Raw genomic sequence first — 16022 nt, forward strand, 5'->3', positions numbered from 1 at the left:
TATATATATATATATATATATATACACAATATGAAATAACATTTTTTAGAAAGGGCAGTAAACAAAATTCTTGTTTGAAATTTACAGATGGCCGAGCGAGAAATGGCACAGTTGAAGAGAGATATGGAGGAGCTCGAAGGAGTGAGACAATCGCTCGCGGAATTCTTCTGTGAGGACATGAACACATTCAAAATTGAGGAGTGCTTCAAAATATTCCATCAGTTCTACCAGAAATTCAACCAGGCGGTTGCGGAGAATGAAAGACGGCGTATCCAGGAGGAGCAGATCTTGGCGCGTCGCAAACAACGCGAAGAACAATTGCTGGCGAGAAAACGATTACGTAAGTGTGTGTATCTTTATAAAAATTAGATGCTACATTATATTTTTTAAAAACTAGTGTATAGTTTTCACATTTCGATTTTAATTTTTAAGCATTAATTATTTTTTCATAAATCAAAAGTGCTATATATACGTCAAATCAGGAGACGCGTTAGTATCTTGGCGCTAAGACAAGCTTAGCGACATTATATACATTAGTTTTAACTAACCAAGTATTTTATATTTCAAACTGATGTACCATATAATATCATTGTTACACTTGTCTTATGTCATATTATTGAATTGATACGCAACAGTGTGATATGATATACAAATTTACAGTTACTCTTTAAGATTTGTATTCGTTAAATACGCAGTAAACAATCAAGCGGAGATGCTAGGCTCGGAATCTGAATCTAACTTGATGGATTATGGGCTTTTCGACAACGGTTTACCTCAAAGAAACTATATCCGCGGCGAGGCCAAGGTAAAGTCTACCAGTTTGCCACCTACTTAGCATTTACTTGTTATCTAATGTACTTGAAAAAAATAATAACACTAAATAAAGCCCAAATAAATATTTTGGGATAAAAAAAAGTAGTGTTCTTTAAAAATTATAAAATTTGATCAATATTACAGAATGTCTGATAATTAATGGTTAATAATTAATAAATTAAAATTCTCGCATAGAGGCAGAACGGATTAAACTAAGAAGAGAAGTCCTCTAACATTTTGCATTTTACTATTAGTTAACTAATTATTAATTGATGAAAATAATTAAACGATGTAAACGAGAGTTTACAAAACATTTTTCGGACTCTGAAGAAATCCAAAGACGTCGAATTGTTACTTAGGATATTGTGTGAGATAATTGAATGTTTCATTAAGCTTTATGAATTATACTCTTTTTGGTATACATACATATACGTAACGTTTTTTTCATCTTAATCCGGTAATCGGGTAATACATGTAACGTATTTCTTGTCTTAAATTCGACCGCGATATAAGGAAATCAGGATAAAAATTTCCAACAATGTTTGTAGATGAGACGATTGCAAAATAGCGGTGTTACAGCGATTGACGTCTCAGATGAAGACGTCTCTGTCATTGGATCACCGAACATTCGACGGCGTTTGGGCTCGTGTCCTGGCGGTTCCGATAACCAGTCTACCAAAGAAGACACATACTCACCAGGTATGCAACTTACGTGTTGAAGAAAGCTACTAAATAATGAATAAGTTACTAATAAAGGTGCCAAAGAGTTTAAGGATTATCGATCGTGTTGTTGCCGTTTACTTCATCAGAGAGCGCATTGACACTGAACTGTTCCTTCAGATTTTCTTTGTATAAGGTGTGCCCGACCTAAGGGATTACCTCCTGTAAGCAGGTAGAGTGGACTGAACTGAATAGAAAAGTCCTTTACCATTTTGCAATTTTCGCAATACTTTAAGAAATATTAATATTTAAATAAACGATATTTTACGAAAATAATTTCTTTAGAGAGTTCTCCGGAGGAGCAGCTCAATGCTCAATATATCGATACTCTCCTTGTTCTGATGAAGTAAACGATAAGATTCAACGAAATATTGATGTTAGCAATGGATAAAAATAATCGTCTTGGAAGATAATACCCGTGAAAGCCTTAAAAGCATTATCATAATAAAAGACATTTATTTTTTTAAGATATTTTTTTGATAGATATTACGCCTAACGGCACGCTTCGTCGACGCAGAAGTAGACTACCCTGCGAGGATGACGACGGAAATCTAATGGATTTCTTACGAACGTCTGGACAGGATAATACGCGAGAGAGAAAATCATGGGGGAGTTTAGGTATTTAATAATATTTGATATCAATGCTACAACTATTATTGTAAAATGAAACTACATTTTCTTTGAAAAATATTAAAGATCGATCGTGGGCGCGGAGAGCTCGAGGACAATCGAGAAGAGGGGACCTGCTAAACGCCGATTTTTCAGGAGATCGGGAACGACCGAGCTCACCAGCTCCTCTTGCGGAAAGTAAACCATTCTTACAAGAAGAGGAAGCGAAGTCAACTGGGTAAGTTAATGACAATTTGTATCAATTCAACAGCCTTTGAATTGCGTTTTTATATCTGTATGATCACGTATTCGAAATAAAAGGGAAATATATCAAAAAGGTAAAAGAAAAAATATAAATTTAATTGAAAAGAAACTTTTTGTAAAGTTCAATTAATTTATCTTTCATGTAAATCAGGAAAGCCTGGCGACAAAAGATCGAGGAGTGGCTGTCGGAGAACGAGAAAGAGGATCGTGCAAGCGAACAACTTCAGAAAAGAGCGAAACAATTGCATCAAGCGAACCGACGGTCTTTTGAAGACTCGGGTGAGCAAGTTTATTTTTCGTAAATATCGAAATAATTTTTTCAATTACAAGTTTTTTAACATGTTTGACGTGTGCGATTGCAGAAAGCGAAGGCAAGAGTTTTCCAATGAATATCTCAGGGGAAGATCAAATAATGGTCGAAGGAAGTTCTTCTAAAACCTACGACTGGCGACCATCCGTTGAAAAAACGGATGTGATGCGCACAATGGAAGCAATTGAAGGTGAGTACAAATTAGAAATTTATTATAATTTTATATGTCATGACTGATAAATGATATAATGCGTTGCTCTGAAAGTTTCCGCACGGTGGCATTAAGAATCATGTCATATTAAAACTGTTAATGTGTTAACTTTATTTCGTTTTTTAATAACATTTTTGTCTTTGACGTATCAACAAATGTTCATTCGTGAAACATATTCAAAGTTGACACTTTATAGTAATGATCAGGAATGGGTAAAATACTCGAAAAAATTGTATTTAAATACATTGTATTTCAAATACTGCCCACCTCTGGTAATGATAAACTATAATGTTGAAGATCTGCCTTCGGATCCAAAGATCTTGTATAAAAAACGCTTGTCTGACAGAATCCTGGAAGAGTTAGAAAAACTTAGATATTATTTACATCGTTAATTCATAGAATCATTGGCGACAGCTGCTGTACATCAGTTCGGAGTAAATTTGCATAATTAAATAATTTGCAATCAATAATTTAATAATTTGATGGCAACTGTCGTAGTCACATCATTAAATGGTAACAACATTTATTAAATTTAGAAAAGTAAGAATATTTGCTAGACGGTATTAAATTTACGAAGTTAATAGTTCACGTGAACAAAGACCGAGCTTCACCCCGTTCCCGCTTAAACACGCGCTTCCTAAATATCATTCAGATGTGACAATATTTATTGTTAGATGCATGTTTATTATATATTATTATATATATATTAAATTACATTACATACTCTAAAAACCTTATTACCTCCAGGGTCAATTGATCTTAAAATTAGCATTTAAAAGCTTGGATCTGGAAATTCGAGGCTACACTCGTTGTGCTGCGCAAAGAATACAATGCGAAATATATATGTATGAGTACATATTCATATTGTTGAACAAATAACTATTTTTATTGTACATTGTAATTTACGCATTGTGATTCCTGCTCTACCTTCCATTATCTTTATTACTTATTTATTATTATTTAAGAAAATTTTTCACCAGGGAATTTACAATTGATTAATAAGCATAAGCAAATACCTTAATTCTAGAAGTTCAAGTCTCGTCCCAGGATAAGTCTCCTTGGCGAAAATCGAGTTTGAACTTATCAAGTAGTACGGAAGAGACTGATCCGCGTTATTCTCGTAAATATAGATCAAGACCCAACATGGAAAACGCAATCATGCCGAGCACTCTACAGGTAAATATGAATAGAATCTATTATACTTATATCAATCCTACTTACAAATTTATCAATATTATTATAATTTTAAATATATAGCTCTATTTTACTATAGAGACATACGTTAAGAATTAAGCAAATTCAATATCCTACAAAGGTCCTAAATCCTGTGGAAAATAATTTTACACAAAAAAGTTTCCATTTATTGATCCTACATGTCTGACTTTAAGTCATCTCATATTATATTTTTTATCAATTTTAATTTAGTATTGTACATATAACATAATCATTTATAAACAAGAGAATGATAATATAACTTTTTTAAATGTGACAAAAAAATAATAAATCGTTTTTCAGTATGTATTAAATTTTCAAAAAATTAGAAAATTAAATGATTATGTCACATTGCATTTATAGGCGATTAGAGAAGAGGACAGGAAGAAGAACAATACCAATGACGTAATAAAATTAGATATGCAAGACGAATTAACGATCTATCTTCGACAGCCGTACACTGGAACGCAAGCGTCCGCAACTCGACAAATTTTAAAACTCGGTAGAAGATCCGCGGATGAGAATAGAGTTAGCGATAAGATTGAAATCGATTCGGATAATATCGAGACGCCACCGGTAACTAGACGCTTGTTCAGTTCTTCAAAAGATGTGAAACCCGTGGAGAAGGAACCCTGCAAAAGGGAACGTTGCAGCAGCTCCCTCCAGAATCGAGAAACAAAGACTGCAATATCGAAATGGACTGACACCAACACGGATCTTAGTACCGGTAAACACAAATCAGAAATAAACGGAAGATATATAAATAAAAGCCTCTATTCAGAATGCACTTATAACGATAGTGCGCATTCAGGATATATAATTCACGATATATATTATACATATAATGCAGCATGCGTTTCTTTTACATGCTCATACGTTATAAACGCTAAGCATTTTTTAAACGTTAAACAGAGTCGTTTTTTTTGCCCTTTTTAAGCGATTGTAAACATGGTAAAAAGTAGAGAATAAGGATTTAATTCTTATAAATTTTATGTAAATATCATCATACCTTTCTTTTTTGACGATAATGAAGATCCAATAAATAGGAATGTTGTGACAGAAACGGAAAAAAATGCTCTCTCAAATCTTCTCGGTCTCTTGTTTATTTTTTAAAATACAGGAATAATACATTACTAGGAGAAAGTTCCATGATCGCTTGTTATACTGCTTGATAGTTAATGATGATAATTATACCAGAAGGTTTGCGGGTTATCGCCGTGTCTTTCTTCATTATTGATGAATTTTCAGAATAAATTAATAAAGCAGAACAAGTAAAATTTAAAATAAATTAATTTCAGTTGATAAAATGATGTATCTCGGTTCTTAGGTAACTTCGATAGGCATTCGGCGACACGACGAACTCGTAGGTATAGAAAGACCCAAGATCTCACGGGAAACAAAGATAAATCAGACGTATCGAGTCTCGAATTGATTCACGACGAGAAGTCGAAAGTGCAGCGACCTAATACCTTTTCCCAGACCGATGAAGAAATTCGCCACGAGGACGCAGACACCATGCTGCGTATTTGGCAAAACAAATTGAAGCGACGTGATACCGCGCTGACGAAAATCCCACGTTCTAATGAAGATCTTCAGCGTCTGCCGCATTCAGTATCGACGATGGTAACGAGTCATAGAAATTCGCGACTTCCGATCAGTCAACCACTGCCAGTAGTAGCGGTGACTAACACCGTATTGAGTCCAGTAATGCAGGAATCGCGATCACGCGAACCTGTCACAGTGATTACTGAGCGGGCAGTGACGAGTCGTGAACGTCATCGGAGCATGATCGATCCAAGCCAGGTGAAGGAAGCGATCCGTTTGACCAGCAATCCACCCAGTCAAGTGAATCAGGATCAGGAAATCATCAATGGTTTTTCACGAAACGGAAATTCGTTGCGCGATCGAAAGGACGATGTGCTTCAGATCGTAGAAGAAGAGAAGTGTGCAAATCTGAAGTCCACTGGAAGTATGAGAGAATTCGAGGATATCCAGACTGCGGATGATTCATGCAATCAGTCCACGATTCGACAGAACCCTGTGTTCCGCAATCGATTCATCCCTGATGTAAGTGTAACAACATCGCCATCATCTAGTAAGAGCAGGGATCAGGAGTTAAATGACGAAGGCTTTGAAGAGACGCAAAGCCTCGTGTCGGAAAGCTTAAGCCAGGAGACGTATTCCGGTAATTACGAAACGGATACGCATGACTTGATACAATGCCCACCAGCGGAACTAGGCGGCTACGACAACGAAAACCGACGTAGCGTTATCACAGTGGTGAACAATGACGGCCCAGACAATCGGAAATCATCCGTTGATAAATTACTGATGCCGGCTTCAAGTAAGGTGTTTAACGAGAAAACGATTGCAAGGAACGCATCAGAGAAATCCAACTTTTTGCCGAAACGCATCGCAAGTGCAAAGCACGAATCCTTTACATTGAGAAAGATCGAGCCTATGAAAAGAACCTCGAATATAGTACCGTTGAACAATACAGAAACCTTACAAAATAAGAATAAAAATCAAGTGCAACGTTCCAGTTCCAGAAGCAGCCTGCGTAGTTCGCGGAGCTCGCTGAACAGCGCAACGTCCGTAAATACAGTGCGAAATTTGGCCGCGAATCACGTGCAATTGCAGAACTATACTTCGGCTATCCGAGTGCTGACTAATGATCTGAAGAAGAACAGTCCGTCGAGTAGACTATCGAAGGACGCTGTTGACAAAAGACGATTAAATCTTTGCCAGATGGGCGTCAGCAGGATACCTGCTAGTAGAAGCAGCAATAGTAGCAGCAACGTTGGACCAACAATGAGGAGCGTTCAGAAAACATCCGAGGTTGATATAATTTAAATATTTTTTTAAAAAGGATTTATCGTATATTCAAATCATATGTAAAATGGCAAGGTTCTTAATGTAAATTAAAAAAAAAAATACGTTAATTTTTTCCAGATTTTATTATCTTCTTTTTAAAATCATAAAATTTAAAGAAAAATTAAAAAGTTTTTAAATATTTCAGAATTTAAATAAGAGAAATTCGTACAAAGAATTCTAAAAAAGATGCAGACTCTCACTTCTGAAGTGTTCTAATTTATATAAAAATATATTTATATAAAAATATAAATTATTTATAACTTCTAGAAAATTTTTCTAAAAGTTAAAATTATAAAAGGAATATTTTTATAGGCTGTCAATGTTTAAAGTAATAACAGTAATAGAATATTAAAGGTAACTAATTGTAAGACTAGAGCCAGATAGGCTTCCTGCTATCAAATTGATCAATTTTAATCGTTATTAAATCGGTGTAAATAATGGTCTGAGCCAAAAGTGGGAAAGAAACTTTTAGTTCAAATTTCATCACGAGTTAATTGACTAGCAATTTAATAATTCTGTGTTCTCCCGCATTTTAAGATGTTTAAAATGATTTTAATAATGTTGAATGACATATTAATATTTAATATTATATAATTCTAATTAATATATGCATAAGTCTATGATCTCTATATAAGTAAGGATCAATATGGATTCCAAGTCCGTCGAAAAAAAGTTTTGCGACCATTCTGTACTACCACTGTACTATTCCGTATTCAGCTCAGCTATATAATCAAAGAATTAATTGATATATGGAAAAAATAACATAATTCTACGTTTTCCCTTGCAAAGTAAATTTTAAACATTTTATTTAATATCTTCGATTTTATTGTTAATCGTAGATGGTGTCTGGCATGCCAAAAGTCACAAGAGGCCGGCCAATCGCATCTCGTAGCAGCAGCAGTGGAAGCAGCGTAAGTCAGCAATCAATCTTAGGAAGTCGACCGCTTTCCGGTGAGAAAACATTCGCAACGAAAAGTAGATTAATGCAGCCACGAATCGGCTTAAAGGGTCACAGTTTTATGAGACCTACGGCCGCCAGTGTCAACAAAGGTTTTACAACAAATTTACCAAAAAACATCAAAGTTGTGGTCAAAGAATAACTTATTGATAAAGAAAAGAATTGCATTCATCACTGAGAATTTAAAAAGTCAAGGAGGATTATCTAAATACATTTAATAATTGCGTTAGGGTTAACAAAACATTAGTGTTATAAAGTTCAGCCGGATGCAGAGTTTAATGTTGATATTAAACTGTAATAACGATTTCGACAGACAGCTCGAGATTGTTAATAATGTTATCGTAAGATAGAAAGATTTCTGCTCTGAAAGATTAGATAAAAATATTGTTAGTCTTGCTTACTACGCTATCTCAGTTATTAAACTAAAATAAGTAAGACTATTATCGTGTATACGCCATACCACACCAAACAATGCGTACTCGGATATAAGAAGAAAATCAAATTTCTCTATTTTTATTGCATGTGACATTCATGTTATACGTATAACTAAGGAAATGCCCGACCACTGAAGGAATTTTCCTTTTAGTTCACTCGAGAACATATTTATGTGAAGTATATGTAACATACTCAATTAATAAATGTGTAACAACACTATATTATATATATATATAATATATATACACTATATAATATATTCCTGTTACAAAAATAAATATATATTGTAGAATATATAATGTCCGATAAATAAATTAACATATATGTACATAGAAAAGGACCCTTCGGCAGCCCATCATTTGTTGCCAAATTTTCGTTGCAATTACATCAACCAATATAGCAAAGTTTCAGCTTTAAAAATTTATTTCTTAAATTGCGATATGATGATTTTTAATAAAGTTATGAGCAATTAAAATTAGAATGTTCCTTTTTGTCATTCAAAGTGATCACCTCCCGTGACAAAGATTTTTTTTTTATTAGACCTAAATTACTTTATAAATCTAAAACTTTATCCTATACATAAACCTCTCTCTGATCATTATTTTTACAATAATACACGCAAAAGAATTCAAAACTTATATACTTTTATATCCTACACTTGATTTTTAATCTGCACGCCACTCGCACGTTATTTGCGCACTAACATGCTATATAGTTTACATTAATTATTACAGAATTTTACCGATGTGAAAACGCGTATTATATAATCTCAAATTAACGCTTCTTGTTCTTTTTCATATATAAAATTGGTCGCTTGAGGCTGTGTTCCAAAATTTTATGCCAGTACTGAAAATCTATGGTGCACGTAAAATATAAAATATGGATTTTCAGTATTGACAGTAAATTTTGGAACACAGTCGTAATAAATTTTCTAAAAAGTAATCACGTGATCTTTTTCGCACATGGCATACTTCAGCGTGATGCGTATTGTTTTCAAACGGAAGACGTACCGGAGAAGTGCGCGTTAGCATGCTAGCGATCAAATTAAGAATTTATCTGAGAAAATAAAAAAATTTTGTAGGAATTCGTGACGTTATGGATGAGCATGGAAACAGCATCGTGAAATGTAGCCCCTTTTTATTTTCTTGTACTTTTGAACGATAGAAATTATGAATTACGGCAATGTCATTACGACGAAATTTCGTGCGACTTTATCGTTACGATGACGATATTGCGCGCCAGCGATTGTATTATCGTCCTCGAGAGCGTAATTTTCATCCACCGCCGAAGATGCGTTGCCACAATGAGTATCTTAACCATTGGACCAATCACAATCTTGCTTCGTCTGCATTCTTTTGCAAACCTCGTGCACAGATCCGTGAGCTGCAAACAATGTGGCCTATCGACGACGACGAGGAAGAAGAGCAAAAGAGCGGTTTTCTCGTAGACGCGCAAGAGATGATACTCGTATTAACGAGGATTACAATTGTAACCACGGTTATCACCATCCTGCTCGTCGCATATTTGATTACGCGTTTAACTCATGCGAGTTTGTTTCCCACCATCTTACGGAAAGGTGAGCAAAATGTTATCAAATACCAGTACCAGAGAGAAACCTAAAAAAGGACATGAAGTTCTTTTACACTGTACCTGTAACCCCGTAAAATGCTTTACATTCTACCGCCCTTTGAAGAAGTGTATGTCAATTACACAACAATATCTACCTTTTCATGACGCTTCTGATGGAAATAAATCGCTGAGATCGTTAAAATCTTTATAAATTTAAAAGATTTAGTTATTTCACCAGGATTACTGTAAAAAGATAGATATTACTGTGTAATTTACACCCATTTCTTCAGAGGGCAGTAGTACGCGGCAGCATTTTACGGTTATAGGAAAAAAGCCCTGTAAAGCCCTCATGTCCCTCTTTCAGATTTCTCTCTTTCTCTCTCTCTCTCTCTCTGCCAGTACTTTGAATAGATTCAAACATGATGTAAAAAAATTAGGGAGACATTCCGTCTCAATGCATAATATATATACGTAAATATAATTTTATTCTTTAATATTTGGTAAATAACAAAGATAAATAATAATAAAATTGGCTGTCTAAAATAATATACTATATTATGCGAAAAACGAAATGTAATGACTCATCTACAATATGCAGAGTACACGTGTAAGCTTGTGCTATCACATACATTACTATGCAAAAATTACTTTTTTTAGTCAGCTCTAATGAGAGTTTGGTGACTGTGTGTCGTTCGCAATAATATGTATATAATTAATAGATTTTCGTTTGCAAAAGAGAATCTTATTGCAAAAAACAATTCAAGAACAGGAGTCGTATATTTTTCCACAGGTATCGAGTTTCTCGGGCCAATTTTCATCAAGTTCGGCCAATGGATTTCCACGCGATGGGATGTCTTTCCGCGAGATGTTTGCGACACGCTTTCACGACTGCAACGGAATGCGACACCGCATTCATGGCTGCATACAGAGCGCCTGCTTGAAGCGACATATGGTCCTTCCTGGCGGAATTTATTTGTAAGGTTTGACGATAAGGAACCAGTTGGCTCAGGATGCTGTGCGCAGGTATACAGTTCGAAATAGATATGGATGCGAATAGAGGACAGATTCGCATGCACTTAACGCACACGAATTGGACATACAGTTGTACGATGGGATAAATATGATTTGCGTGACTTTTCATCGTCCAAAATTGTTTAGGTGTATAAAGCGTGGATCGATCAGAGTGTAACGCAGAAGCCTCAGATATCGCATTACGTGGATAGTAAGTTAAAAAAGATTTTTACCACTATTCTTTACGCACGTATGCAAGCGACAAGTGTAGCGACACTATATTCTAGTGATCAACCGTCCCAAATTGAGAGGGACAATTCCAAATTTTAACTCTTTGTCCCTCTTTACAACGCGTCCCTAATTTTTTCCCAAATTACGACCGTAATCACAAATTGTCCCTCTTTTTTTAAGAATTATATAAATACAATTGTAGCATTGCAAGTGTCATATATTGAACTGCTATCTAGTATAAGTGTATTTATTATCACACTGTAGCTGCGTCCCGAGAGCGCGTTTTCAGTGTTAATACGCGTCCTTATATCTTCATTACACATATAACAAGGAAAGCGTTGTTCTTTTTTTAATTACTCACATATGGACTCCTGAATACAATTATTAATAAAAAATAATAATTAGAATCTATTAATTTTATAATTTCTTATTAAAAAACTCAAAAATTATTCGTAAAATATATAGCGTATAAAAGTACAATTTTAAATGAATGGGATAAGATGTGATACATTTTTGTGATTTCATAACTTGATGCAACTTTATTGTGACTTATATGATGCTAATGATGCTATTAATTAAGTGTTATTAGTTATTTACCAATGTAATAATATAATATTCATATTCATTAATAGACGATGATATTGATTTTTTTTTATGTTCCTCTTTCCCTTTTCTGGGAGTTGGTCACTAGACACTATATGCCGTGTTTCTTTGCACGAGACCGCGAGTTTGAAGGGACCAAGATTATATTAGATCTCAATAACGGTTAAAATGATCAAGTTCTGCTTGAATGTGTGTTCAATCGATAATTTCTACTCGAACTATATAATAAAAGTATTACCTTTTTTTCAACGTGCCGTGATGATTTATTGAAACAAAATGTTTCAAATTTAGATAAAGCTCACAATAGAAGCGACAAATTCGCATCTACCACTCAGTGTACCAAGAAATTGCAAACCGTAGCGGTAAAAGTATTGCATCCTGGAATCAAAAGCCAACTCAAGTATCGATCTTTCTATTGTTTTTAATTGCCAAATGTTTAGGAATTATTAATGGCTTGGAAATTTTAATTAAACAGAAATTTAATTAGTTAAAAAATCTACTATATATGAAATGTTGTGGCACTAATAAAGTCCCATGTTATATATCTTTCATATTATATATATTCGCTTTAGAAGGGATATTGCAATAATGCGTGGTTTTTGCAAATGTGTCACGTACTTCATTCCGGAATTGCATTGGCTCAATCTCACGGATTGCATCAACGAATTCGCACGCATAATGGAAAAACAAGTAATTTAATCCCACGACTATCCTTCCATACGTAGGTTGCTTTGAAAATTTCCGTAAGATGACATTGTGTACGTATCACTGTGACGTTGCAAGCGTTAGCTGCGGCGCTCGAGTCATTCTTTTCCCCAGATTTCTCTTCTTGGAGTACATTCCAAAACGTCCTCTTCGAGGAAAATTTTACTCGAAGTATAGTACATGTAACTTATAGTAAAATATATAGAGTAAAATCTTAGGAGAGGGCGTTTTGGAATGTAGCCTTATAACAAAATCTACATGACGCCACTAATATCTATAATAATTATATTAAAAAATGATCAAAAGAAACATACTTTACTAGAGACAAAATATATATAAGATATATAAGACTTATTTAATTTTAATCGATTTACGTGAAGGTTGATATGCGACTAGAAGCTTCCAATCTCATAAGGTTTTCGGCAAATTTTTCGAAGAGGAATGACATCATGTTCCCCTATCCTTATACACACCTAACTCGTCGCAGGATACTCGTCGAAAGTTTTCATGAGGGTTCACCGATATCAGATTATCTCGAATACGACGATGCTGTTTTACAACGGAAACTCGCAAAGATAGGAATCACGATGGTCCTTAAAATGGTCAGTATAAGTAATTCAAACGATTTCCAAAATTTAGTTCAGAATTTTAATGTCAAAACTTCGGGAGCGTATAGAGAATCGATAAACTAAGAAAAAAAGTTCTGCAGAGATATCCCTACAGGACTTTCTTTAGCTTAAAAATTTTTATGGCTTTTTAAATATTTTATAATTATATTATATATTTAGATTTTTAAAAGTCTAACATTTTTTAAATATTTCTATCCGTATTAATTTTTAATTTTGGAAGTTTATTCCACTCCTTAAATCTTAAGAATAGGTCGATTTAATACGTGTCTCTTAGACTTTTATGTTAAATAACATTTCAAGGAGACTTGAATCGGTTCCGGATAATTGTAATAAGTATATCTTTTATAAATATATAACGAAAAACATTTAACAAAAACCATTAAAATATATGAAAATCATTTTGTTCGAAGGAAGCCTTTAATTATTTATTGTCTGCCAAAAGCATTAAAGTGAATTAAAATTTCCCGATTTTGAGAGAATTTATGTTGTATTTATTCGTACGATAGATCTAATTATAAAACTTTAAAAGATTGGCCCGTTTTGCGTAGCGTTTTATTATTGTAGCTTTTTTGATTGAGAATAATAATGTACGAATATCTGTTTGATTGTAGATATTTAAGGACAACTTCATTCATTGTGACTTACATCCAGGCAACATTCTAGTCGAGAAAGTGGTCGTCCCGAAGGTGAGTCTGTTCAATACTTTTTGGCGGATCATTACTCCCAATTATGCGGCGTACGACTCGCGCCTAATAATATTGGATTGCGGCCTTGTGGTATCACTGAATGAACGCTGCCAACAAAATCTCCGAGACGTATTTTATTCGGTGTTAATGCGAAATGTAAGCTCGAGAAATAACGTTCACTTTTTATTGACATGCGCTCTTTGTTTTCTTAACGAGAATTTATTCCGAAAGAATACGTTCATTCTTTCTTTTTCTTTCTTCTTTCTTTCTCCTTTTCTTCAAAGTACATATATACTTTTTATTTATTTACGTTTTACATTTACCATTTCGTTTTGCTTTAATGATTATTTTTTATCGTACATTTTATATTTTTTAAGGATGAACGATTGACGTTTTATGTGCAAAATTTAACATAGGGCGAAATGGCGGCGCAGTATATCCTGGAGCATAGTTCGCACATGACCCCCGATCCAGATGGCTTCAAATGCTCAATTAAAAATATTGTCAAGTCTCATTTTAGCAATCCATTTAACGTTAGTAAAAGGTATTCTCTTTAAAATCCAAAAAATCGCCGAAGTAGCGTATTGTTTCTCGCGATTACAATTTACAGTCGCTCATTTAAAGAGAGTTGTTTGAAACTTATTAATTTTTTAACTTTAACCGTGTTAATTTGCGTCAATTTACAGAATCAATCTTCCGTTTTTGTTTTTAACGACCGTGCGCATAAACACTGTATGAGATATCATCAACGTTTAAAGGGAACCTAAAATTGTTCACCTTCATGGTGAAATTAAAAAGGTGATCTATTGTGCAGGGGTCACCTTTTTAATCCCATTGTTCCTACAATCAACTACATTTAGTGATAATTCTTCAAATTGGATTTACGGATTGAAAAAATAGTTTTTGTCTTTCAGAATTAAAGTACGCACAAAAAACATTGAATTTCACAAGGAAATAAAAAGAAGTAAAAAAATTCAATTACTTTCGATTCGTACAGCTGTTACTTAATAATATTTGCTTGCTATAAGAAATTTAAAGTTAAAACTTTCGTCCATCCAAGTACAATGCTTTTACTTTTCTTTTGAGAGACAGTTACTATTTAAACAAGAAAGGTGTAGAATCTCTCTATTCAATAATTATCATAGTTAAAAATTTTTCTTTACTTTCTGCATCTTAGCAAATTAATTTTGTTTGATCCCCGTAACTTTCTTTGGCGTTTATGATAAAGATTAATGAAAAAAAAATCGTAAGTTTCCCGAACAGTTAGCAATATCTGTTTATTTTTATTATGTATGTATAATACAATGCATACTTTACACATGCATATTATGATTTCCGTACGCGTTTAAATTTTATTGTTAAATATGAATTATAGTATAATATTAATTTTGACCATTTTTTTGTGTTTTTTTTCTTTTATGCGCCGTGCCGGATATCTAGGTAAACATAAGTACCATTGTGTCGGAATTATTCTCCGCAATGATTCATCACCGAGTCAAGCAAGACGGATCCTTCAGCAGCGTGATTCTTAGTATACTGGTAGTGGAGGGCCTCGGTCGCTGCTTGGATCCTGAAGTCGATGTTTTCACAGAGATCCTGCCCTATGTTCTCAGCAACGTTGAACAACGAATAAAAATGAGATTTTAAACAAAAGTTAATTATATATTTTAAATAATTACTTGAGTACTATTTGACTTATATCTCATATAATAAAACTATTTAGGTAAAAGATACAGGACATTAAAAAAATCACTAAATTTTGCAATTTAAGAGTGTAACGATGCACCCACGAATTATCTTGGTTTGATTGGCTTGAGGCGCATGACGCTCAGAAAAGGTTAGAGTGACAGTGACACAAGCAGCGGCTTTTATCTTTCTGTCATTGTTACTCTAATCTTTTATTTCATACAAAAACGGATATTGTATACATTTACCATTCTAGTATAGTTTGATTCGGTTTGGTTTGCTATACTGAATCATGCCAAAAATCGCCTAGTAAGAAAGTAATTATAAGTAATTCTTATATTTCTGTAAAATATTAAGAAAAAGAAGAAAAATCGTAGGCACTACAAAAAATGTTTATTTTAAAAATATAAAAATTACATACATACAAAGTTATTATATAGCAATACAAAACTTTTACATTCATCATTCGGCATTTCATAATGATTTAAACGACAAT

General features: G+C 33.8%; 2 protein-coding genes across 5 annotated transcripts in view; both read left to right on the forward strand.

Annotated features, from left to right (window-relative positions):
• The window catches only part of form3 (FH2 domain-containing protein formin 3), a 27803-nt gene extending 19186 nt beyond the window's left edge, over positions 1–8617 (forward strand). For all 4 annotated transcript variants that reach the window (XM_018550381.1, XM_018550380.1, XM_018550384.1 and 1 more), the window contains 11 exons: positions 88–340; positions 696–805; positions 1362–1512; positions 2017–2151; positions 2230–2380; positions 2558–2685; positions 2769–2906; positions 3955–4103; positions 4503–4866; positions 5467–6977; positions 7853–8617. In XM_018550381.1, coding sequence (XP_018405883.1) covers positions 88–340; positions 696–805; positions 1362–1512; positions 2017–2151; positions 2230–2380; positions 2558–2685; positions 2769–2906; positions 3955–4103; positions 4503–4866; positions 5467–6977; positions 7853–8113 — 3351 coding nt within the window. In that variant the 3' untranslated portion in view covers positions 8114–8617. The remainder of the gene's footprint in view (positions 1–87; positions 341–695; positions 806–1361; positions 1513–2016; positions 2152–2229; positions 2381–2557; positions 2686–2768; positions 2907–3954; positions 4104–4502; positions 4867–5466; positions 6978–7852) is intronic.
• A 1181-nt stretch (positions 8618–9798) lies between these two features.
• LOC108782040 (uncharacterized aarF domain-containing protein kinase 2) lies at positions 9799–15487 on the forward strand. Its single transcript, XM_018550190.1, has 9 exons — positions 9799–9982; positions 10766–10998; positions 11134–11197; positions 12112–12220; positions 12393–12510; positions 12906–13127; positions 13766–13996; positions 14257–14373; positions 15281–15487. Exons 1-9 carry the CDS (start codon positions 9799–9801, stop codon positions 15485–15487), a joined length of 1485 nt encoding a protein of 494 aa, XP_018405692.1.
• Positions 15488–16022: the final 535 nt, after the last annotated feature.

This window comes from Cyphomyrmex costatus, unplaced genomic scaffold (genome assembly GCF_001594065.2).
Source record: "Cyphomyrmex costatus isolate MS0001 unplaced genomic scaffold, Ccosl1.0 scaffold97, whole genome shotgun sequence".
In the NCBI taxonomy this organism is placed as follows: Eukaryota; Metazoa; Arthropoda; class Insecta; order Hymenoptera; family Formicidae; genus Cyphomyrmex; species Cyphomyrmex costatus.

Excerpts from the sequence above, each read along its gene's own strand:
- LOC108782040 (XM_018550190.1), top strand. The coding sequence starts at position 9,799 with ATGTGGCCTATCGACGACGACGAGGAAGAAGAGCAAAAGAGCGGTTTT. Across the intron at positions 12,511-12,905 it reads CACGCATAATGGAAAAACAA|GTTGATATGCGACTAGAAGC; the intron begins GTAATTTAATCC and ends ATTTACGTGAAG. Across the intron at positions 13,128-13,765 it reads TCACGATGGTCCTTAAAATG|ATATTTAAGGACAACTTCAT; the intron begins GTCAGTATAAGT and ends GTTTGATTGTAG.